The sequence below is a fragment of the Hemiscyllium ocellatum genome, chromosome 10 (assembly GCF_020745735.1).
Source record: "Hemiscyllium ocellatum isolate sHemOce1 chromosome 10, sHemOce1.pat.X.cur, whole genome shotgun sequence".
In the NCBI taxonomy this organism is placed as follows: domain Eukaryota; kingdom Metazoa; phylum Chordata; class Chondrichthyes; order Orectolobiformes; family Hemiscylliidae; genus Hemiscyllium; species Hemiscyllium ocellatum.
Window position 1 is genome coordinate 108,882,737 of NC_083410.1, and position 24,258 is coordinate 108,906,994.

The 24,258-nt window shown below is 43.6% G+C and overlaps 1 protein-coding gene across 3 annotated transcripts in view; it reads left to right on the top strand.

Moving 5' to 3' along the window:
- Positions 1-24,258, top strand: part of LOC132819895 (ADP-ribose glycohydrolase MACROD1-like) — a 960,330-nt gene that overhangs the window by 925,219 nt on the left and 10,853 nt on the right. Inside the window, exons 12-14 of one of the 3 annotated variants that reach the window (XM_060831849.1) lie at positions 2,564-2,644; positions 5,005-5,073; positions 6,277-6,363. In XM_060831849.1, coding sequence (XP_060687832.1) covers positions 2,564-2,644; positions 5,005-5,073; positions 6,277-6,363 — 237 coding nt within the window. The remainder of the gene's footprint in view (positions 1-2,563; positions 2,645-5,004; positions 5,074-6,276; positions 6,364-24,258) is intronic. The other 2 variants (XM_060831850.1, XM_060831851.1) reach the window with 2 other exon arrangements.

The following is a 24,258-nucleotide window of genomic DNA, read 5'->3' on the forward strand; positions in this document are numbered from 1 at the left end:
GAAAGATTTAAAAGGGACCTGAAGGGCAACTTTTTCACACAGAGAGTAATTTATGTGTGAAATAAGCTGCCAGAGGAACTGGTAGATGCAGGTAGAGTGACAACATTTAAAAGATATTTAGACAGGGGTATATGAATAGGAAAGGTTTGGATGTGCCAAATGCAGGCAAGTGGGACTAGTTTAGATTGGGAAATGTGGTCAACATGGATGAGTTGGACCAAAGGGCCTGTTTCCATGCTGTGTGACTCTATGTTTGTGGGAACTGGGTGGAGCAGGGATTCCATGGCAACACCACCTAATTAGGCCTACGTGGTGCCATTCAGATGGAACTCAGCTGCTCAGTTCATAAATTGAACAAGTTCATCGCTCTCCTATCATGTAATATTATTGTTGATAGTTTGCCTCTTGAATTGATATTCTTGCGAGACGTCCTGATGAGGGCGAAATGAAAAGCTTCAACAAAATGTGCCTTCTGTAGCAATGCTCGATTCTGTACAACCAAACAACTATTTCAATATGGAAACAAAGATCCTCAGCTGCTGGAAATCTGAAACAAAAACCAAAAATGCAGCAGATGCAGGTCTGGCAGCATCTGTGGAGAGAGAAACAGAGTGAATGATTTGAATCCAGTGATCCTTCACCAGAACTGAAAATAGCTGGGGGCAGGTGATATTTTTGCAGATGATGGATTGTGTTGGGGGAGCAGGACGGGAGCAGAGTAGAGTACATGGGGATAGTGCCCAGGGACAGAGACAGAGAGAGAAAAGGGACAGGCAAACAAAGATGCTGATGATAAACAAGGAGAGAGATAATGGCTGAGTAGGATGCTAACAAGAAGTGAAAATGTTTGAGGATGGATGGCTGTGAAGGGAACAGTTCATGTGGAACTGAACCTATGGGGACAAACAAGGGGAATGGTGTTTAGATTAGATTAGACTTACAGTGTGGAAACAGGCCCTTCGGCCCAACAAGTCCACACCGACCCGCCGAAGCGCAACCCACCCATACCCCTACATTACCCCTTTCCTAACACTACGGGCAATTTAGCATGGCCAATTCACCTGACCCGCACATCTTTGGACTGTGGGAGGAAACCGGAGCACCCGGAGGAAACCCACGCAGACACGGGGAGAACGTGCAAACTCCACACAGTCAGCCTGAGTCGGGAATTGAACCCGGGTCTCAGGCGCTGTGAGGCAGCAGTGCTAACCACTGTGCCACCGTGCCGCCCTAATCTCATTATTAAGATCTCATTATTAAGACAAGTGCCTCTTTCTGTCAAGTTTCATTCATAAATAGCTTTTGAGGAAAGATTTCCTGCCTTCCTTAACTGGTCTGGCCTACTAGTGGCTCTAGCTGCACAGCAATGGGGTTGAATCTTAACCATCCTCTGTTATGGCCTCAGAAACCATTCAGTCAAAGGGCAATTAGGGACAGGCAATGAACGCTGTTCTTGCATGTGCAGTACACATCCCATGAATGAAAATTCAGTGCAGAGACAGGTCACTCAGCCCAACCAAGCTGTGCCCATGTTCATAAACTGCATGACTTTCCACTTTTTCCATCCACCTGAGCTTTTACACGTGCTCGTAAAGTGTCACAACAAAAATCAAAAATGTTTAGTCACTTGTACAATCCAAATTTTTTAAAAAGCTGCTTCAGAAAGATGACTCTGCCATTACTGATTTACAGAGAACCTCATTAAGTCTACAGCTTAGAAACAGGCCATTCAGCCCAACAGGTCCATGCAAGAATTTATACTGCACATGCGTCCTCTTCCACCCAACACCATCTCACTCTCTGCTCGTACCTTTTCTCACTCCTGTGTTTATCCAACTTCTCATTGAGTGACTCTATGCTACTGCTAGTCAGCTTTTCCAAGTGACCACAGGTTCCACGTCTGAGTTATTCTGATGTACTAAGAGCTAATCTGGCCTTTCAGGCACAAAGGCCCTGGTTTGTTCAACTGAATGAATAGGGAGTTCCTGTCTTTAACAATATTTCACCATATTTCTAAGCAAGTCAAAATGGCAAAATCATTTTCTCAGCATAGTGACCAAAATGTTCTGAAGTAAAGTTTACTTTCTTGAAAATGTCTTCTTCCATTTTATTGTGTTTAATAGTGAGCAAGGGAAGGTGATGGCCTAGAGGTATTACTGCCACACTGCTCCTACAGCGACCCAGTTAATAATCCAGCGTGTCCAGGTTCAAATGCCACCAAGGCAGATGATGGAATGTGAATTGAATTTTAAAAATCTGTCATTAAGAGTTTAAAGATGACAATGAAACTATTGTTAGGAAAAATCCATCTGGTTCACTAATGTCTTTTAGGGAGGGAAACTGCCATTTTTACCCGGTCTGGCCCACATATGACTCCAGACCCACCGCAAAGTGGTTGACTCTCAACTGTCCTCTGCGCAATGAGGGATGGGCAATAAATGCTGGCCTGGCCACATCCCTGTGAATGAATACAACATTAGCGTGAATCAGTTTGGCGTCCGTTATCATTATGCCTATTATTTTTCAGACTTTAACAATATTTACTTTTCTTTCCATGTTATAGTTTCCACAGAAGAAAGCCCTGATAGTCAAGCAGAAAATTCACTGAAAAAGAAAGAAGACGAAAAATGTACTGGTTCACCTTGTAAGGGCTTTTTGAATATTGCGTTGATAAGATGATTCTTGGAGAAGACTCAGTTGAAGTAGATATAATATTTAGAATATTGCCTTTTCATGTTGTAAGTTTGCTCGCTGATCTGGAAGGTCTGTTTTCAGACGTTTCATCACCATGCAAGGTAACATCATCAGTGAGCCTCCGGTGAAGCGCTGGTGGCATGTCCCGCTTTCTATTTACGTGTCTTGGTCTCGTAAGGTGGGGTGATATCATCTAACAACACACTCAAACAACCTAAAGGACCCTATATGAACAATCAGCAAAACAAATGTCATTTACAAAATACCCTGCAAGGACTGTAACAAACACTAAATTGGACAGACAGTCAGAAAACTAGCCAACAGGATACGCAAACACCAACTAGCCACCAAAAGATATGACACACTATCACTAGTATCCTTACATACAGACGAACTGGGACAACATATCCGTCCTATACCAGGCTAAACAGAGACACACAAGGAAATTCCTAGAGGCCTGGCATTCAATCCAAAACTCCATCAATAAACACATCAATTTGGACCCCATTTACCAATCTCTTAGGAAAAAAGAAACATACATAGAAACATAAATAGAAAGTACGACAGAACGCCAGCCCTTCACTGGAGGCTCACTGATGATGTTACCTAGCATGGTGACGGAACGTCTGAGAACAAACCCTCCAGCTCTGTGAGCAAACTTACAACCTGAACCTCAACCTGAGCTACAAATCTTCTCTAAAATCACACTGCCTTTTCATATTGGAAGGCTGGGCTTCCATGGTGATTAAACAGAGTGAGGAGAGTTACAGGGAATTTTTAATGGTTTCTTTGAAGTCTGTGTGGTAACCATGCCAACTGCAGCTCAGTGGGTAACTCCCCAGTGTTAAATCCCAGGTCATTTCACCCTAGACTCTTGAGCACAAAAACTGGAAGCTGACACTGCAGTCAGTACTGAGGTGAGTGCCACACTGTCAGGGGCTGCTATTTGGGGAGAGACATTAAACTGAGGCCTTGTTTGCCCCTTCTCAGGTGGATCCTGGTGCAGAAGGTAATGGACCTGATAGGGCTCATGGTGGAGATTGCATTAGGCCCAGCTGTACTGATGACACAATCAAAGGAAGAGAATTGAGGAATCTACTGAGAGAGAGTGGGAAGAGGATAATGATAATGAGTTGGATGATCAGCCATGATCATATTGGATGCTGGGTCAGACTTGAAGGGCTGAATGGCCCATTTCTACTCCTACTCCTATTGTCTATGTTATCCCAATGGGGGTCAGATCTGAAATCTCTGTCTCCTGATAGAGATTTTCTTGATTCCTGATGAAGTGCTTTTACCCGAAACATCGATTTTCCTGCTCCTTGGATGCTGCCTGACCTGCTGTGCGCTTCCAGCACCACTCTAATCTCCAGCATCTGCAGTAACCACTTCCACTCTGTCTCCTAATAGTCTTAGTAATTAGGTCTAACTGGCCAATTTAATTTGTACCTATTGCTGTTGTACAATAAAACTACATCTCGGTGTTAGGACAAGTAACTCTTCTTATTAAGACTCAGTAGCGATTCATCACCTCCCACTTTCAGCTAAACAGGCCCAGTATAGAAAGGAGCATGAATGGGAGCACTGCACCAGCTCATAAAATAAAATCACTCGAAAAAAATAAAGAACTGCAGGCGCTGGAAATCTGAAAGACAAACCGAAATTGCTAGAGAAACTCAGCAGGTCTGGCAGCATCTGTAGTGAGAGAAACAGAGTTAACATTTTGAGCACAGTGACCCTTCAACGGAACTGATGGCAGTTATGAAAAGCTGGTATTTATGTTGATGATGTGGGGTGGGGGCAAGTGGGCAAACTTAGATAAAGAACTTAGAGAGAGAGAGAGAAAACAGTGGTTGGACAGATAAGATGTACTCCCACAACCCACTAAGGCTCCTCTGACAGCACCTTCCAAACCTGTGATCACTACCATCTAGAAGGACAAGGGCAGCAGATACACGGGACCACCACCCCCTTAAGGTTCCCCTCCGAGTCACTCACCATTGGAAATATATTGCCGTCCCTTCACTGTCACTGAATTAAAATCCAGGAATTCCCTCCCATATTAGGGGTGTATCTGTAGCACATAGGCTCCAGAAGTTTGGAAGGTTGCTCTCCCCCACCTTCTTGAGGGCAATTAGGATGTGCAGTAAATGCTGGCCCCTGTTAGCAATAGCTACATCCCATGAAAGAATGTTTAAAATTCACCCAAATGTAAACAGATTCCAAGCAATTGAACTCATTAAACTGTTCAGCCGCGTTGAGGAAGTGATTCTGTATCTGACCGTTGTTCGATGTTGTGCTTTGTTTCAGCAGTGCCCCTGGAAAGTCAAGATGATGACTCTAAACCAAGTGATGTGTACATGGATAGCCAAATTGAAGGTGAGAATGCACACCAAAGGGAGTAGCAAATGCAGGATATGGTGAATGCCTTTTGCAGTGATTATTCTCTCTGTCTCCTACTGGATGTGGGCATTGCTGATAAGGGCAGGAGTTTGTTGCTCATCTCAATTGCCCTTGTGTAGGTGATGATAATCCCTGACCTTGACAATAACTGAATTACTTGCCTGGCTATCTTAATTCAGAGGCAACTGTGTTGGTATGGGCCTGGAGTCACCTATAGACCCGATTGGGTAAGGCTGTGAATTTCCTTGCATGCAAGACATTAGTGAGCCACTCCAACCACTTCATGGTCATTTTTACCCAATACTAGTGTTTTATTCCAGATTTATTTCACAGACTGCTGTAATTCTCCAGCTGCCGTTGAAGGGATTTGAACTCCTGTCCAGTTTATAGGTCTGGGCATCAAGAATGGTGTAGTCTAAAGACATAACCAGTCTTCAGTCTTCCCAAAGTCGTTCATAGAACTTTTAACATAGAAAAATACAGCGCAGTACAGGCCCTTTGGCCCTTGATGTTGCGCCGACCGAAGCCTACCTAACCTACACTAGCCCAATAACCTATCCAATGCCCGCTTGAATGACCATAAAGAGGGAGAGTCCACCACTGATACTGGCAGTGCATTCCATGAATTCACAACCCGCTGAGTAAAGAATCTACCCCTAACATCTGTCCTATATCAACCCCCCCCACCCCTTAATTTAAAGCTGTGTCCCCTAGTAACAGCTGATTCCTTACGCAGAAAAAGGTTCTCACTGTCAACCCTATCTAAACCCCTAATCATCTTGTACTCCTCTATCAAATCTTCCCTAAACCTTCTTTTCTCCAATGAAAACAGCCCCAAGTGCCTCAGCCTTTCCTCATACGATCTTCCAACCATCATGGTCACCTGTTTGTTAATTAAAGCAATTCAGATGTTGAAGAGAGCATCTTATTACCTCCACTTGCGTGGTGCAAGAGATTTTCCAGTTAGGATCAGACCGAATCGGGCTGTGTTCAAACCTTTTTGAAATATGCATTTCCCATTCACAGGCGTCACTGTCGGAACACAGCTATCTCCAGGAATTGTTGTTTTTGCTATTGCATTATTACTGAAGTGCCACGCGACATGATGTGGTCTTGCTTAGAATTTTTAAAAAATGAAATGTTTTTCTTCTCAGTTTTACAAAGAAGTTTACTTTCCAGATCAATCTGAAGACAATGAAATGCCAACCCAGCCTTGTAGCCAAACAGAAGGAATGGAAATGGGTAACTCTCAAGCTCAGTCAGAGGGTAAGGAGTCCTTTTCACTCTTAAAAGAGACAAAGAAGAGCCACTGGACTCAAAACGTTTCTCTCTCCAGAGACGCTGCCAGACCAGCTGAGTTTCTCCAGCATTTTCTGTTTTTATTTGAGAGGGTTTTACAAACGGATTCATTTTTGCATCTCAGCCCACCTGCGTTACATTACACAGCCATTCACAGAGCTCCCTCATCCATCACATCATCTCCGTCCAAGTCACCCGTCTGGATTGCTGGCTTCACTAAGTTACCTGAGCAGCACTGCAGCCAGGGTCCCAGCTATTTGCCTGCTGATCCACACCATCCTTCCGCCCACCTCCCTGCCTCACCGTCTCCCAGGATGTTCATCTCATAAAGAGCAACAAAGGGAGTCGGCGAGAGAGTGAAATCAGGGCCACAGTCAGATCAGCCACAATACTAGTGAATGATGGAGGGGCTGAATGGCCTGTTCCTCTGCTCCTAGTTTGTAAGCTCATATGTGACCTCCTTTTAGAAATGCCTCAATGCCCTTGACCCAGGTTACCCTGGTACTTGTCAGTCCTCAGGCTACTCATCCAATCTGTCCTACTGGGTCTGGTATCCACTCCTTCCGTCACCCATCACCCATCAATCTCCATTTGACTTCCCTGAGCACCCATGACCTTGTAAAGTATTTGCGTCATCTTAAGATTCTCCTCAGCAGTTGCACTCTCACCTTTTGAAACCCGCACTGGTTCCTCTCTTCACACCTACCCATTGTCTCTTCACTCCCCACATGCCCCAGCACCACCAGCTCCCCCCGGCCCCTTACTGATCTCCCTCCTGATACCTAACCAACAACTTTTCCCATTTTCATTTGGTTTCTTCGGTGTAGCTGGGAGCAGTAAGTTACAAAGGAACACAAACAGCTTAACGCAGTGGACAAAATGCTACCAGATAGAGAAAAGGAGGAGAACTGCAAAATTGTCAACTTGAATAGAGATAAGAAAAACTTCAACATTTTCAAAACACTGAGAAGCTTGGAGCTAGTGGGGGAACTGAGAAATATTTGGGCCTTTCTGTGGAACTCACTGAAAACTGGTGGACACGCCTGAGAAAGTTAAAAATCACCCAACACCAGGTTATAGTCCAACGGAGAATAAGGTAACCACCTGGTGAAGGAGCGTCGCTCCGAAAGCTAGTGCTTCCAATTAAACCTGTTGGACTATAACCTGGTGTTGTGTGATTTTCAACTTTGTACACCCCAGTCCAACACCAACGTCTCCAAGAAATGATTTTAAGAGCCTGATGGTGTGTTGCTGTGTATCACGAGGGGCTGTGAGGGTGAGGGGTGTGTTAGGACCTGGAAGTTTGCTTGTGTGATTGGGATGCTTGGCTCGATTTTGGGACATTTGTTAGATTGGAGTGGGGGAGGGGGATTAGTGTCGGTTTGGAGGTGGGGGATTAAGGCAAGGGAGAGTGGAAAATGGGGTGGAAATTTCTGAGTGGAAATGTGAACTTGCACATTTTTAAAAAAAGCACTCAATTTCCCACTTGCACCCAACATGAGAAACTGTACCTTCCATGTGCACTACACCTTTACTCAAAGCATTGAGGCATATGGAGACTGCTTCAATTTCAATGTAGCCCACTGTTGTCAGTACAGATGATCATTGTCCCTTGCTAGGCTCTGAGCCATTTCAGTCCCAGGCCCAGTGATGAAAGAACAGCAGGGCCCATCTTTTTCAGACAAATTTATTGGTCAGAGTTTTGAGTACAGGGGTTGGGAGGTCATGTTGCGGCTGTACAGGTCATTGGTTCGACCACTGTTGGAATATTGAGTGCAATTCTGGTCTCCTTCCTATCAGAAAGATGTTGCGAAACTTGAAAGAGTTCAGACAAGATTTACTAGGATGTTGGCATGTTTGGAGGATTTGAGCTACAGGGAGAGGCTGAACAGGCTGGGGCTATTTTCCCTGGAGCGTCGGAAGCTGAGGGGTGACCTTATAGAGGTTTAAAAGGTTATGAGGGTCATGGATAGGATAAATAGGCAAAGTCTTTTCCCTGGGGTGGGGGAGTCCAGAACTAGAGGGGATAGGTTTAGAGTGAGAGGAGAAAGATATAAAAGAGACCTAAAGGGCAACTTTTTCACGCAGAGAATGGTACTTGTATGGAATGAGCTGCCAGAGGATGTGGTGAAGGCTGGTACAATTGCAGCATTTAAGAGGCATTTGGATGGGTATATGAATAGGAAGGGTTTGGAGGGATGTGGGCCATGTGCTGGCAGGTGGGACTAGATTGGGTTGGGATATCTGGTTGGCGTGGACGGGTTGGACCGAAGGGTCTGTTTCCGTGCTGTACATCTCTATGACTCTTAGTAAAAACCTTGCAACAGATTTCAAGGAGTTGACAAAAGAAGGAAAGGTGACATGAGGAATGGTATCTTCACTCCGTGAGTGGTTCAGGTCTCGAATGCATAGTCTGAGAGTGCAGCGGAGGCACATTCAATTGAGACTTTGAAGAAGGAATTGGGTTACCAATGGAAGGAAGTAGAAGAAGGGCAGGGTTACAGGAAGAGTTGGCAAGAGGTGATTGTTGGGAGGTGGATAGCTGAGTTGGCTGGCCAGCTGGCTTGCAATGCAAATGTTGCCTCCAGCGAGAGTTGATTTTCTGGCATGTCCCTCCCCTGCGGCCTGGTGACCCTCGGGTTAAGGTCATCTCTAATGAGCCTTTGGGAAAATGGCAATTTTCACTTCTCTCAGCGAGCCGGCGTATGCAAGATGGGCTGAACGATCTCTGATACTCGGAGTTCTCGATCTTTCCCCGTTACGAAGATGAAAACCAGCCCCTCTGTGTGTGTGCCTGAGATTGTGCAGCAATGTATTCCAGCATCTGACACCCCAGCAAAGCTTTCACGAAGCAAAAGATTAATTTCAACCTCATTCAGTCTCACTCGTCTGGCACAAGGGTCAGTCGGGAAGTTATTGTTCTGCTGTAAGCCTGCGGAATTCTGTCTTATTTTTAAGAGGATTGTTGGACTAATCCTTGCAATGAGCCATTCTATCTCTAAAACAGAGTTAATCAGTAGGCAGTAAGATTGGCTGCGCAGATCAACAGGGAAGGGGATTAGATTATTTGAGCATAGACAAAAGTTTGAGGATTTTTTAACCTGTTAACTGGAATCACTGTGTATCAGAATATAAACTCAGAAGATAGCAAGAGACCCAGTCCACACCAGTGGTATGATTTGTGAAATCTATAGAGGAAGCAAGATAGGGAAAGATTTAATATGAAGAGAGGGATGATTTTCAGGAAAAAATATGAGGTAAAGTGGAAAGTAGAGTAGATGAAAGTTAGTTCTATCCTCAAAGGCAGTTGAAACCTGTTGAAACATCCATCCCACCATCTGTTTGGTTTAGACCTGAACTAAGATCACCCCATTCAAAGTAGCATCATAATGAGTGCCATCAGTCACCACGATGGACTCAGTTTTAAAGAATCCCTGAAAGGGGGATTTGTCCACCTGGAGGTGTTTATGTCTTGGTGTGGGAACAGTGCTTCCAAGAACAATCCTGTAAACTGAACACAGGTATGCAACACAGGTACGCAACACAGGCACAATGGAATGGCTGACAAGTATATTCACGGTGACCCTGCAAAACCAGAGTTTTATTTTTGCTGTTCTTTCCAGAGGATGTGGCTGTCACTGACCAGCCAGTATTTGTTGACCATCTTTAATTTCCCTTAAACTCAGGCCATTTCAGTTCAGCGTCATTGTGGTGTGTCACATGTAGGTCAGATCAGGTAGGGGTGGCAGATTTCCTTCCCCAAGGTAACATCCTGGTAAATCTCTTCTGAACCCTCTCCATCTTGATAATATCCTTCCTATAACTGTGCGACTCATTGCACATTACCCACTTTTTGTGTGTTTTTCCATACGTAACATCTGCTTGACAACAGATTATCTGCAGCACAGAGCATTAGAAACTTGACCAGACTATCAACAGTATTCTAAACAAGCTTCTAATTTGCTGTGTACTATTCCATTTACAGTGCAAGGATTTTAACATCAGTCTCAGAATGTTGGTATTGTGAGCAAGGTCAGCATTTATAACCGACCCCGACTTGCTCTTGAGAAATAACTGACTAACTTGATAGTACGAACCACTGTGTTGTGGTTACAGATCAGCCAAACTGCATAAGGATGGTAGGTTTCCTTCTCTGAAGTACCTTTGTGAATCAGATGAGAGTTTTTTTCCCGCAATCCCATATCTCAGGAAGGATGTACTGCACCTGGAGCGTGTTCAGCAGAGGTTCACGAAAATGGTCCCAGGAATGAAAAGCTTAACAGAGGAGGAACGTTTGAGGACTCCGGGTCTACACTGGATGGAGTCCAGAAGGATTGGGGGGTGCAGGGGATCTAATTGAAACTTACAGAATGGTGACTGGCCTGGACAGAGTGGATGTTGGGAAGATGTTTCCATTGCTAGGACCCACGGGCACAGCCTTAGAGTAAAGGGAAGGAAGGAGAAACTTCTTCAGCCAGAGAGTGAGGAATCGATGGAGTTTACTGCCACAGAAGGCTGTGGAGGCCAGGTCATTGAGTGTATTAAAGACTGGGATAGGTTCTTGCTTGTCAAAGATTACAGGGAGAAAGTGGGAGAATGGGTTTGAGAAACTTATCAGCCATGATTGAATGGTGGAGCAGACTTGATGGGCTGGATGGCCTGATTTCTGCTCCTATGTCTTATGGTCTTATGCTTATCGTTGTTTCATCTTGACTGAGAGCAGATTTTTATTTGAGATTTATTAATAAGCTAAAGTTAAATACCACAAGTGCCAGGAGGGGTCTTGAATTCCAGTCTTTGAACTTGCAGCAACCTAACCTATAGTACCATAACAATTAATTACAATGATTACAGAGAGACAACTAGTGGTGGGTTATCCTGGGTGGGGGGGGGGGTGGTCACCACACCTCAGCTGAGGGGAGACGTTGAGAAGGAGAGTCCTTCATGGGAGCCTCAGCTAGTGTGGGAACTGAACCTGCATCATTGTCATCATTCTGTGTCACAAACCAGCTGTCCAAACTAACCAAACACCACACCATATTGTGTTATCAATATCCAGCCTAAACAAAATTCAGGGCTTGAAATCTTGATCCAAATATTTCTTTAAGCCAGTACGATGGAACTAATTTTCCAGTAACTCCTGTGTAAAACGTGGAACTATATAACTCAGAACATTTTGTTCATTGTGTGATATATTTAATGCACTTACATTATTAAAAAAAGCATGTCTTTGGTAGCGATTAATTGCCAAGAACATGAGAGTTAAGGTATTTGCCTCACATTTTAAGATTCTGGGATTCAATCAGTTCAAGAGCCACAGATAGTGTTGATGAATTAGAATGAACTTTATTGTCCATGTCCTCAAATGAGTGACAGTGAAAAGTTTACAAGTCACCACTTGCAGCATCATCTTAGGTACAAAAATACTTCAGTACAGCTTCTTCAGTTACAAGATCTTAGAAAACAGAGAAATAAAAAGTCCAGAATTACAGGAATAAGAACTCAGAGACACGGTCTTTCACCCCAGAGCACACCAGTACCTGGTCTCCAGTCTGCACTGGGCCTTGGCTCCAGACCATGCTGGGCTTCAGTTCAAGGTTCCTGGGATTGGGAGATCACTCTCTGGAATCACCTCGAGTACTGTCACTTTGGAACTCTCAAGTAAAGTGATGAGCTAAGTTCCATCTTGCAAGGAATAACCCACACACTGCCCTGTTTCAGCAACTACGGAAATAACCGCAGCTGTTAACAAATCCGATAACGTACCCAAACGTAGCCTATGGTGACCTGCTTTGTGCCCAATGCTGCTTTATCTACCTCTTTGTTTAATACAAATCACAAATAGATCCTTGTCTCCAAGTCAACTTGGGATTTCTTTTGTGGCTGATTGCGTACAGCAGGATTACACTTTCGGTAAATAAGCATCGAGATAATTAAATGTGAATGTGATTGATGGGTACTTCCTACTTATTTAGAAAAAAACAGTCACTCTGGGAGCAGGTACTCCAAGCCCTGCCTTTCAGCTGCGCCCCACATGCTGACGGTTTCACTAAACTGATAATTAAAAGAATCCCAGGTACTGAGTGCCATTTCTCCTCTGTTTCTCTTTGGTTCCATTGTTTGTTCATTGGCATGGTGAGCAGATGGTCCGAGATTTTAGCCTTTCAAAGCTGCAGGGCTTTCCCATGACATCAAGCTGGTCTTAGTGTTGTGCAATTAGATTGGGGCTTTCAGACTCCACAGGGATTGACTAAAGACCTGAGTAATTTCAATAAAGATTTGTTAAGGGAATCTTATAAGGCCAGTCAAAGCCATTCGAGTGAACAATACCAGTAAACGTAGTAGGTCCCTTTCTTGTTTTAATCTGGGGAATATTGATGATGAACCCTCTGCCTATTTAGTGTAGCTGTGGTCAGAGGTATTTAACAGGAGGCCACTTCCCTCCAGGCCAGGTCATAGGTCACTGTTTAATTGATTACGAATTTACAAGCCTATCCACACACCTTCAGGCAATGGGAAAGCAAACAGAATGGTTGAACTTTATTTTTTCCGCAATTAGTCAGTTGATTCTCAGAGTCGAATCCTGCATGTTTCCAGCGTTGAACATAGTCCTCGGAAACCGAGAAGCATTTTTGCTTCAGAAATTTTTTTAAAAAGTCAAGAGTGTAAGGCACGGCAAAGTGGTGTAACTGGCTCTTTCCATCATGACAAAATGTTCAACGCTGGTCTTAGAAACAGTGGGACAATTCTAAAGGGGGTGCAGGAGCAGAGGGACCCAGGTGTACACGTGCAGAGACCATTGAAGGTAGCACAACAGTGGGGGAAAAGCAATAAATAAAGATTACAGCGGCCTCAACTTTATCAAAAGGAGCACATGAGCAAGAGGTGACGCTGAACTTGTCCAAAACAATTGTTCTTTCCTTATTTTTCTGCTTGGTGCTAGGAACAGAAACAGGCCCTTCGGCCCACAACATGACACCAAACTAAATTAATCCCTTCGGCCTGCCCTTGGTCCATATCCATACATGCCTTGAATTTTTTAACTTAGTTCTTTAATTTTCTACTTTATGCCTAAGATTTTGTTATAGGTACCCAGGATGACACTGGAAATGGTGACTTTGTACTGTACTCCTGTGTCCCTGTACTTGAGTACAAATGACAATCACCTAATTCTGATTCTAGACCTCAGCTGGAGGGCTGTGTCCAGTTGTGGAAGTCTCATTGTGGGAATGATGTGAATGCATTTGAGTACGCGCAGAAGTGATTAACAAGAATTGTTCCATAAATAAGAAATGTCAGCGATAAGGAAAGATTGAAGACGAGAAGAGGTTGGATAAAGGCTTTTAAAATCATGAGCAGTCTGGGCAGAGAGGGAGAGGCTGTTCCCATTCTTAAAAAAAACAATGAGGGGGCATAGAATTGATAAAATCATGACCAGGCTTCACAGCACAGATAGGGAGAAACTGTTCCTGCTTGTAAAAAGAACAAGAATGAGGGTTAAAGTGATGTGCAAAAGTAGCAAAGATAATCTGATCGAACTCTTTTTCACCCAGTGAGTAGTTAGGGTGTGGAATGCACTGCCTGGAAATATAGTGGAGGCAGGTTCAATTGAGGCCAGCAAGAAGGACATTAGTTGTTTGGATAGAAATAGCGTGCACCAACATGGGAAAAAGACAGGAGATTGGTGCTAGATAATAGAGCCAGTGCAGATGTGGTGGGCTGAATGCCCTCTTTCTGCTGTAACAATTCTGTGTGCACTTTCTCGAGCAAACATACTACTTTCTGCATGCATTGATATTGGACAGCAGCAACACTATTAACACCAAATTCAACCATGTTGCTGTTGGACAGCCATTGCCTGTTGACGCGATCAGCATTGGTCACGTTTGAATATATAAATAGGAGTCCTGCAACTGGTCCCAGGGTGATTCTGCCATTTTGGGACAAAGGCTTCATTGGAGCCTGTATCACCCAAACTCTGAGCCTTATAAGTTTTACAGCACAATGGGAAAGGCTGCTCTAGTTCTGCAGAGGAAAAGGAACTGTTGCCGAACAGAGACTTTGGAGTGCAGGTTCATAGCTCCTTGATTGTGGAGTCGCAGGTAGATAGGATAGTGAAGAAGGCGTGGTATGCTTTCCTTTATTGGTTAGTGCATTGAGTACAGGATATTGGTTTGGCCACTTTTGGAATATTGCATTCAGTTCTGGTCTCCCTGCTTTAGAAAGGATGTTGTTAAACTTGAAAGGGTTCAGAAACGATTCACAAGGATGTTGCCAGGGTTGGACAGTTTGAGCTATAGGGAGGGGCTGAACAGGCTGGGGCTGTTTTCCCTGGAGCATCAGAGGCTGAGGGGTGACCTTATAGAGGTTTATAAAATCATGAGGGGGCATAAATAGAGTGACTAGCCAAGGTCTTTTGCCCAGAGTAGGGGACTATAAAACTCGAGGACATAGGTTTAAGGTGAGAGGGGAAAGATTTAAAAGGATTCTAAGGGTCAACTTTTTCACACAGAGGGTGGTGCGTGTATGGAACGGGCTGCCAGAGGAAGTGGTAGAGGTTGGTACAATTGCAGCATTTAAAAGGCATCTGGATGGGTATATGAGTTGGAAGAGTTTGGAGGGATATGGACAAAATGCTGGCAAATGGGACTAGATTAGTTTAGGATACCTGGTCAGCATGGATGAGTTGGATCAAAGGGTCAGTTTCTGTGCTGTACACCTCTCTGACTCTAAACAAGGAACGACCCACCAAAATGTAAATCCATGCCATAGTCTTGTGTTTATATTATACCAAAACCATTGTGTCACAGGAGCAGATACTAAACAATGCATTGCACAAAGCCACAGAATGGCATATCAGGACTAAAGGCTTGGTCAAAGAGACAGACTAGAAGGAGCACACCTTAGGGGGATAGAGGAGCACAGATGTTCAGGGAAGGAATTCCAGAGCTTAGGGGACAGCCAGCTAAATTTGAACTTTTTGTGACATATTTATAACTTATTTGAAGGTGTCAATTAGCACATCAACGACTTTAGTGAGCAATGTTATCCATTTCAGCCTTGTTAATTTTAGACATGCATCTTTTACAAAAACATTGAATCATGTGACATTCACTCCATTGAGCGTGTTTTTGGAAGGTCTAGCACTTGACCGCTTGTTCAGCACATCCCTCTGTCATTTTAATTTTCTCCCCAGCTTCTCCCAGAAGGAATTTGCTCAATTCTCGTCTGAATGTTGCTATTGAATCTGCCTCCATTAGTCTTTCAGGCAGTGCATTCCAGATCACAACAACTCACTGAGTAAAAACTGTTTCCTCAGGCAGCTTCTGGCTGTTATTGTCAATCACCTGGAACGTGGATCATCAGGTTCTGATCCTCCTGCTATGGGAACAGTTTCTCTGTATTTACTCTGTCACTGTACGGAATGCAAGCGTTGACAGTTCAAGCTTCAATGTGCAGATCCCCGAAACCTATCAATCAGGTTGTGTTTAATTTCTGTATTTAGTTCTTCTTCCTTCCCCTCTGCGTAGTGTTTTTGTTAAGAGTTGTTTTATTTCCAAGGATGGCCTGTACAAAGATTTTTTGTGAAGAAGTAGCTGACACAGTTCCAATGGGTGTATTTATATCTGAATATCAAGTCCCACATTTCAATGAGAAAGAAAAGTCTAACTGGAGGATTTGCTGCCTTCAATCTTTTGCACTCCCTGTTCAGTGAAACTGATGTATGATGATGGGAGTTAGATTTGGAGTCAGCCATTGGGCCCCTCAAATGTTTTTGTAAATTCATTTTTAGGATAGCATGGTGGCTCAGTGGTTAGCACTGCTGCCTCACAGCGCCAGGGACCCGGGTTTGATTCCACCCTTGGGCAATTGTCTGTGTGGAGTTTGCACATCCACCCTGTGTCTGTGTGGGTGTCCTCTGGGTGCTCCAGTTTCCTCCCACAGTCGTAAGATGTACAGGTTTGAGTAGATTGGCCATGCTAAATTGCCAATAAAGTGCAGGCTGTATGGATTCACCATGGGAAATGCAGGGATAGGGTAGGGGGCTAGGTCTGGGTGGGATGCTCTTCAGAGGGTAGGTGTGGACTTGATGGGCCAAATGACCTGTTTCCACACTTTCAGGACTCTATGATTCACAGCACTTAGACATTGCTACTTTGGCCAGCATTTATTACCCATTCCTAATTGGGTGGCAGTTCAGAGTCACCCACATTGCTGTGCGTCTGGAGTCACGTGTGGGCCAGACCAGGTAAGGACGGCAGATTTCCCTCCCCAAAGGACATTATTAAGACAGTTGGGTTTTTTTCTACAAGTGACAAGTCAACATTGAGTCATAAAGATATACAATGTTGTAATTGTACCAGCCTCCACCACTTCCTCTGACAGCTCATCCCATACATGCACCACCCTCTGAGTGAAAAAGTTGTCGCTTAGGTCCCCCTTTTATATCCTTCACCTCTCACCCTAAATCTCTAGTTCTGGACTCCCTCACCCCAGGGAAAAAAACCTTGTTCATGCTCCTCATGATTTTATAAACCTCTCCAAGGTCACCCCTCAGCCTTTGACACTCCAGGGAAAACAGCCCCAGCCTGTTCAGCCTCTCCCTATAGCTCAAACATTCCAACTCTGGCAACATCTTTGTAAATCTTTTCTGAACCCTTTTAAGTTTCACAACATTCTTCCGATAGGAAGGAGACCAGAATTGCACGCAATATTCCAAAAGTGGCCTAACCAATGTCCTGTACAGCCGCAACATGACCTCCCAACTCCTGTACTCAATACTCTGACCTGTAAAGGAAAGCATACCAAACGCCTTCTTCACCATCCTATCTACGTGCAACTCCACTTCCAGGGAGCTATGAACCTGCACTCCAAGGTCTCTTTGTTCAGCAACACTCCCTAAGACCTTACCATTAAGTGTATAAGTCCTGCTAAGATTTGCTTTCCCAAAATGCAGCACCTTGCATTTATCTGAATTAAACTCCATCTGCCACTTCTCAGCCCATTGGCCCATCTGGTCAAGATCCTGTTGTAATCTGAGGTAACCCTCTTCGCTGTCTGCTACACCTCCAATATAGGTGTCATCTGCAAACTTACTTACTTTACCTCCGATGATCATATCCAGTCAGTTCCAGATTTCTGAATAGGGATGGGAATAAATGCTCGCCAGCCAGCAATGCCTACATCCCACTTTTTTTAAAAACTTAAGTTACATTAGCTCCCGTGGTAAGATTGGAAAGTATTAGACTAGAGCTCAGGATTCTTCACCCAGTACCATTCCCATTATAGCACCACCTCGACAAAAATCAGACTAAATTGTAACAGAGTATCAGGAAGTTGATCATGAAGAAAGTTATTTGGAGATGTAATTATTGTGATAAACAATCCTATCAGTCACTCTGCAATCCATCAGGTTCCCACATGTAGTAAAGCTCCAGTCATCTGTTTTGGGAATGTTAATTGCAGGATAATTGTTGAAGACCATGGATAACCGCCTGCCATGGTGGGATTCAAACCCAGAACATTACCCGGGTCTCTGGACTAATGGTCTAGTGAAAACATCACGAGGACATAGTCTCCTCTGCTATTCATTCAGATCAAGACTGAGACTACCTAAACTCCACTTTGACACCCTATCCCTTGATTCCCTTAGTATCTAAAATATAAATACAAGGGTTTGTATTCTGTGGAATTGTGAAGAAATTGCAACACAGAAACAGGCCATTCAGTCCAACTATTCCATCTAGTGCTTGTGGTCCACTTGAGTATTGTCCCACATTATTATATCCAATGCCTTTAGCATTACTCTGTCAGAGTGTTTTACTCCCAGTCCGATGCATGCTGGACCTGCCCTCGGAAATGCTTTTGGTGCAGGATATATGTTCAGCCTCTAGTTGAGTGACAGCGTATTTGGGAAGTTTCAAATAGATACATCAGCACTTGAGAAAATAATAAGATGCATTGATATTTTCTAATCAGTGATGTTACTACACACATCAGAAGAAGGTGAGTCTTGACCCCGGGTTCCTGGCTCAGAGGCATTATCACTGCACCACAATAGCAATGCAATGCATGTCCAATACTTTGTATTGTGTCTCATTTGCTACAGAATTAGTGTGTGAAAGTTCTGTTGGAATACCAGGATTTGCATAAATACATTAAAAAAGATGATGAGGAGTTCAATTGTGGTTTCAAATGGGTCAGATTATATGCAATTTTTGATAGTTCAGTATTCTAATGATTATATCATTTTCTAATTGCTTTATACCTACTCACTTATATCATTAAGACTCCACTTGCAATCTCTCTCAAGTGGTTGATTTAGTTTTTCCAAACCCTCTTCATAGTCTTTTTCTAATTATCTTTCACTTGTGCTATTTAATTACCACTCTGCTTGTGACTGGAACCAATATGTCACTACCTTCATTATCATACATAATGTTCCATTGATTTAGAGGCCACCCCTTAACCTTTGTAACTCTTGTGAAAAAAAAGCCCCCAGTTCTAGAGTTTTTCTCTCTCTCTGTCTCTCTCTCTCTCTCTCTGTGCAGTGGTACACCTCTGTTGCTGCCGATTAAAGCAATGCTGCTCTTTTCCCCGGTGGTTTCACATTCTCCTGATAATTTTGTGCCCAACAAGTGTCTAAGGTTTGAAGCTCACTTGTCATCTAAGATTTTGTAAAAATTCAGTGGGAGCTTCTTGCTCCTTCTGTCCAATGCCTCAGAACGTCAACGCAGTATTCCCATTGGCTATAATGTGAACATTACCCAAGCTATGCTGCCAGGATTTCCAAGTATCTTTTGTAATCCATGAGGAAGAGTATTGGTTGCAGCATATTACCCTCTCATTATGCTTCCCAAATTTTGGATTGAACCATTTCTCTGTATCTGCCATCTACCTTCCTGCCCTGTATGATCTTTTTGTCATGGTGTTGTCACTCACTTACTTTGATGACTGCTGTGTTCAGTTTCATTGAGCATCTCTGTCAGGGCAGAAGGCTTTTCATTTTCCCCCTTTTCATCAGGTCAACGGGATCCCTCACAAATGGCTCTCTGACCATACACCATGCTGCCAACATGTATAAATATCACAACCGGGTTCTGGCAGCTTTAGACAGACAAGGACTGGTCATCATATTAATGCAAACTGGTGAACGTTTCACACATTGCACACTGTGCAAAAATCTTGTTGAGTAGGAGATCACCAGCCAGTCCCCAATTCTATGTGATCTGATACCATCTGCCATTACCGATGAGACAGGCAGCTTTAACACATAGCTGTTAACACCGTGTGGGCGGCACGGTGGCACAGTGGTTAGCACTGCTGCCTCACAGCGCCAGAGACCCGGGTTCGATTCCCGCCTCAGGCGACTGACTGTGTGGAGTTTGCACGTTCTCCCCGTGTCTGGGTGGGTTTCCTCCGGGTGCTCTGGTTTCCTCCCACAGTCCAAAGATGTGCGGGTCAGGTGAATTGCCCGTAGTGTTAGGTAAGGGGTAAATGTAGGGGTATGAGTGGGTTGCGCTTTGGCGGGTCGGTGTGGACTTGTTGGGCTGAAGGGCCTGTTTCCACACTGTAAGTAATCTAATCAGATGAATAGAACACAAGAACATTACAACACAGGAATCTCTTCTGTCTGCCCTGAGTCTATATTGCTGTACTCCTTGCATATTCATGTGCTCATTTAAAAGCCTCTGAAATGCCCCTATTGTATCTGTCTCCACCACCACTGCCAGCATTCTAGCTTCCTATCACTCTGTGTAAAAAAGCTGCCCTCACATCTCCTTTGAACTGTCCCCTCTCGCCTTAAATGTATGCCCACTAGTATTAGACATTTCAACTCTGGGAAAAAGGTTCTGACTATCAACTCTACCCATGCATCTCATCATTTTCGAGAAATCTGCCAAGTCTCCATTCAGCTCAACTGCTCAGGAGAAACAACTTGTGTTTTGCTAGCCTTTTCTTACAGCTCACACCCTCTAATCCAGGCAGCATTCTGGTCAACCTGTTCTGCACCCTCTCCAAAGCCTGCACACCCTTCCTATAATGGGACGACCAGAACTGAACGCCAATTGAATGATTAACTTTATTCTCCGATTAGTGTAAGGAAGAAAGCTTTGTCAGCATATCTCTCTTTTAAACAAGGTTTGAATTCTCAGGCTGCAGTGTAATTTGAAAATAAACAGTTGGTGAAATAACTGATCTCTAATTCCCTGTCCCTTTCCTTCAATGAGTGGACTTGTTTGTAACTGCTGGACTGTGCGCGATAATGCTATATAAAAAAAACTATAAAAATGGAAGCAGTTATGTTCTTCAATTATCCTCTGCCATTAACTCGTAAATTAGCATTTCTGATCTTACTTGTAAAGCTCATTATGTTGTGCTCGGTGCTTCTAAAGTGTTCCCTTGTTTTAGGATGCCTAATTGGAGCACTTCATTAACCAAAACCTTCATCAAAATAGGGCTTCAATACAGTGTTCTGTTCATGCATTTTTCTCCACTTAAATTTAAGCTCTAGCCCCTTGATACTGTTTGATTAATACCACTCATCTTCTTTCACTTCCCTCTCTATTCTGTCTGGACCCAGATCAAATACTGACCCAGTTACAGCTTTGTGCTCTTACGCTATGCTTTTCCATTTTAATTTGTGGCTCGAGCCTCACTCAGATTCATTGACTTTGAAGTTATCTGTCTTGGCACGATAATGCATCATGTGCTTTCAGTGTATCAGGTTGAAGGTAGAGTCCCCATAGTCCTACCAGACCATAGAGCTGCCCTCCCATTGCTAAGAGATGGTTGGTGGTGATTTAACCTGAAGGTCACCATTGCCTCAGATGAGGGGAGACGCTGAGAAGGAGAGTCCTTCAGGTGGTGTAGAAATTGAACCCTCAGTTGGCTGGTTTCAATGTAAGGGAAAATCTAGTTATCAGTTATATGAGGTTACTTTAATTGTCATTGAGCCCATCTCTCAGTTGTAGTATCAGAGTGAATGAACAACAGGTTGTTATTTCTGATTGATCTTGATTGGAAGATTCACTTGAGTTTTGAACTTGTTGGAAATGCTAGAGGTCAGTAGAGCCTCTGTTATAGAGTTATAGAGATGTACATTTTGCGGCAGTCTTTTGGGATTGAGGGTGACTTGGTTCCACTCTGGTTCAGTGGGGTCTGAGATGAGATTGATTTCACCATTGGTCTTAATCGACAGGTGTAGGTGCAGTGCTGGAGAAGGTAGTTGGAAAAGCATTAGTCAAAGATGTGTTTTTTCTCATGAATTTTGGATTTTTATATATATATATATATTTATATAGAATACCAGGTTTATTTAGAAGTAATAGCTATCAGAGCACTGATCCCTTCATCAACTAATGGGGCAGGATCATAAGACACAAAATTTATAGCAAAAAATCATAGTGTCATGCAACTGATGCGATATATTGAACAAACCTAGAATACTGTTAAGTCTTTTATCTTTTCAAATGGGTTGTGGGTAAATTCATAAATATGTAAATTCCAGAACTTCCTTCAAGTCATGGCACTATGATCGTTTGCTATAAATTCTGTGTCTTATGATCCTGCCTCACTAATTACCTGATGAAGGAGCAGTGCTCTGAAAGCTAGTGCTTCCAAATAAATCTAAAAATAACACAACACCAGGTTATAATTCAACAGGTTTAATTGGAAGCACACTAGCTTTCGGAGCGACGCTCCTTCATCAGGTGATAGTCTAAGGAGCATCGCTCCGAAAGCTAGTGTGCTTCCAATTAAACCTGTTGGACTATGACCTGGTGTTGTGTGATTGTTAACTTTGTCCATCCAGTCCAACACCAGCATCTCTACATCACACATGTAGAGTCATAGAGAAGTACAGCATGGAAACAGACCCTTCAGTCCAGCTCGTCCATTCTGACCAGATATCCCAACCTAATCCAGTCCCACCTGCCAGCACTCGGCCTATATCCCTCCAAACCATTTCTTATTCATGTCATCAATAAGCCTGAGTCTCAGGAGCAGCTACAAGTTCCAAGCGACTCTCAGTCCACCATTTTTAAATCAACCTGTCTGTTATGACACACAAGTTCTAGAGCAGGTGGGACTTGAATCGGGTCTCCTGCCCCAAAGGTAGGAGCATTAACACGGCACCACAAGAGTCCTCCAAATTGTCTGCACGCTGTGATGGACTTCTTCACTTACACGTAATTCTCATTTATGAATTCATGATGCAAAATGTTCCTCTCTCATAAAGTGCTATTAGGTTGATTAAAAAAAACATGCCTCTGGTCAGCTGCTAAGTGGCTGATTAGGAATTCTTTGCGGGTGAAGCTGTTTAAAATAAAGGGGAAAGGCTTTCCATGAGGATAACGGACAAATGTCTTGGAAGTGCATCAAGGATTCATTCAATGACTCATTTCGAAACTGAAAAATGTTCTGTGGTCTACCACAGGACAGCTCAAAGCGAGAGGTAAGAATGATTCCACTAATTAATTCTGACATTATAGATAATTCAGCAGCTGAGCTCATCATCGCTACTAAAGTATCCACCTCAGGAAATATTGATGTACGTGTAAAAAGTCGGATCCAATTTGCCGGAAAGTTTTCCAAAAGAAATGTAAAAATGCCAAAGTTTTGTCAGCAGCTATGTCTCCAGAGTCTAGTAGATTCGATGCATTATGCACAGCACTGGTACTTCTGAAGTTGTTGCTAGAATAATGGGTAGGGAGAGAAGATAGATCACAAAGATAATGTCATGAAAAAATACAGCCATGTTCAGGGAACGGCAAGACAGTTGCAGGAAGTGAGAGACTGGTTTCATTGTTTAAAATTGTGATGGGTGAAAAAGTGTTGTTACACCCTTCTAGAAAGTAAGAAGATCTTGCACTTAGATATGATGTGGAGGTGCCGGTGTTGGACTGGGGTGTACAAAGTTAAAAATTACACAACACCGGATTATAGTCCAACAGGTTTATTTGGAAGCACTAGCTTTCGGAGCGCTGCTCCTTCATCAGGTGGTTGTAAAGTATTAGATGATAAATTCTGTGCTATACTCCACAACCACCTGATGAAGGGGCAGTGCTCCGAAGCTAGTGCTTCCAAATAAACCTCTGGACTATAACTCAGTGTTGTGTGATTTTTAACTTTACATTCAGATAGCTCTTGCTATGACATACGAAAAGTGATTAGCACTGTTGCCTCACAGCGCCAGGAATCCGGGTTCGATTCCACCCCCAGGCGACTGTCTGTGTGGAATTTGCACATTCTCCCCTTGTCTGGTTGGGTTTCCTCTGGGTGCTCTGGTTTCCTCCCACAGTTCCAAGATGTGCAGGTCAGGGTGGATTGGCCGTGCTAAATTGTTCACAGTGTGTAGGCTAGTTGGATTGGCCATGGTGAAATACAGGGTTACAGGGATAGGGTATGGGGTGGATCTGGTTGTGGTGCTCTTCATGAGGGTCATGGGCTGAATGGGGTCTTGCTTCCACACTGTAGGGATTCTCTGCATCCCTTTGGAATGCAGCCCCTGTTGCAGTGTAGAATAGGTGGCAGCCAGTTTGGGCAAAACAAACATGACCTGACAACCAAATCATTTTTTTGTCTCTTTGATGCTGATAAAGGTGTAATAGTGACCATGACATCACAGGAGCATGGGAAATGGAAGCAAGAGTAGGCCATTCAGCACCATTTTTCCACACTATCCCCATACCCCTTTGTATTTTTAATATCAAGAAATCTCTGCTAGCCAGGTCTCTATGTCACATTGCTGTAAAGGAGTCCAAAGGTTCGCCACTCTCTGAGTGAAGAGGGTCCTCTTTGTTTCAGTCTTAAATATCTCACTCTTTATTCTAAGATGGCGTCCTATGGTTTGAGATTGCA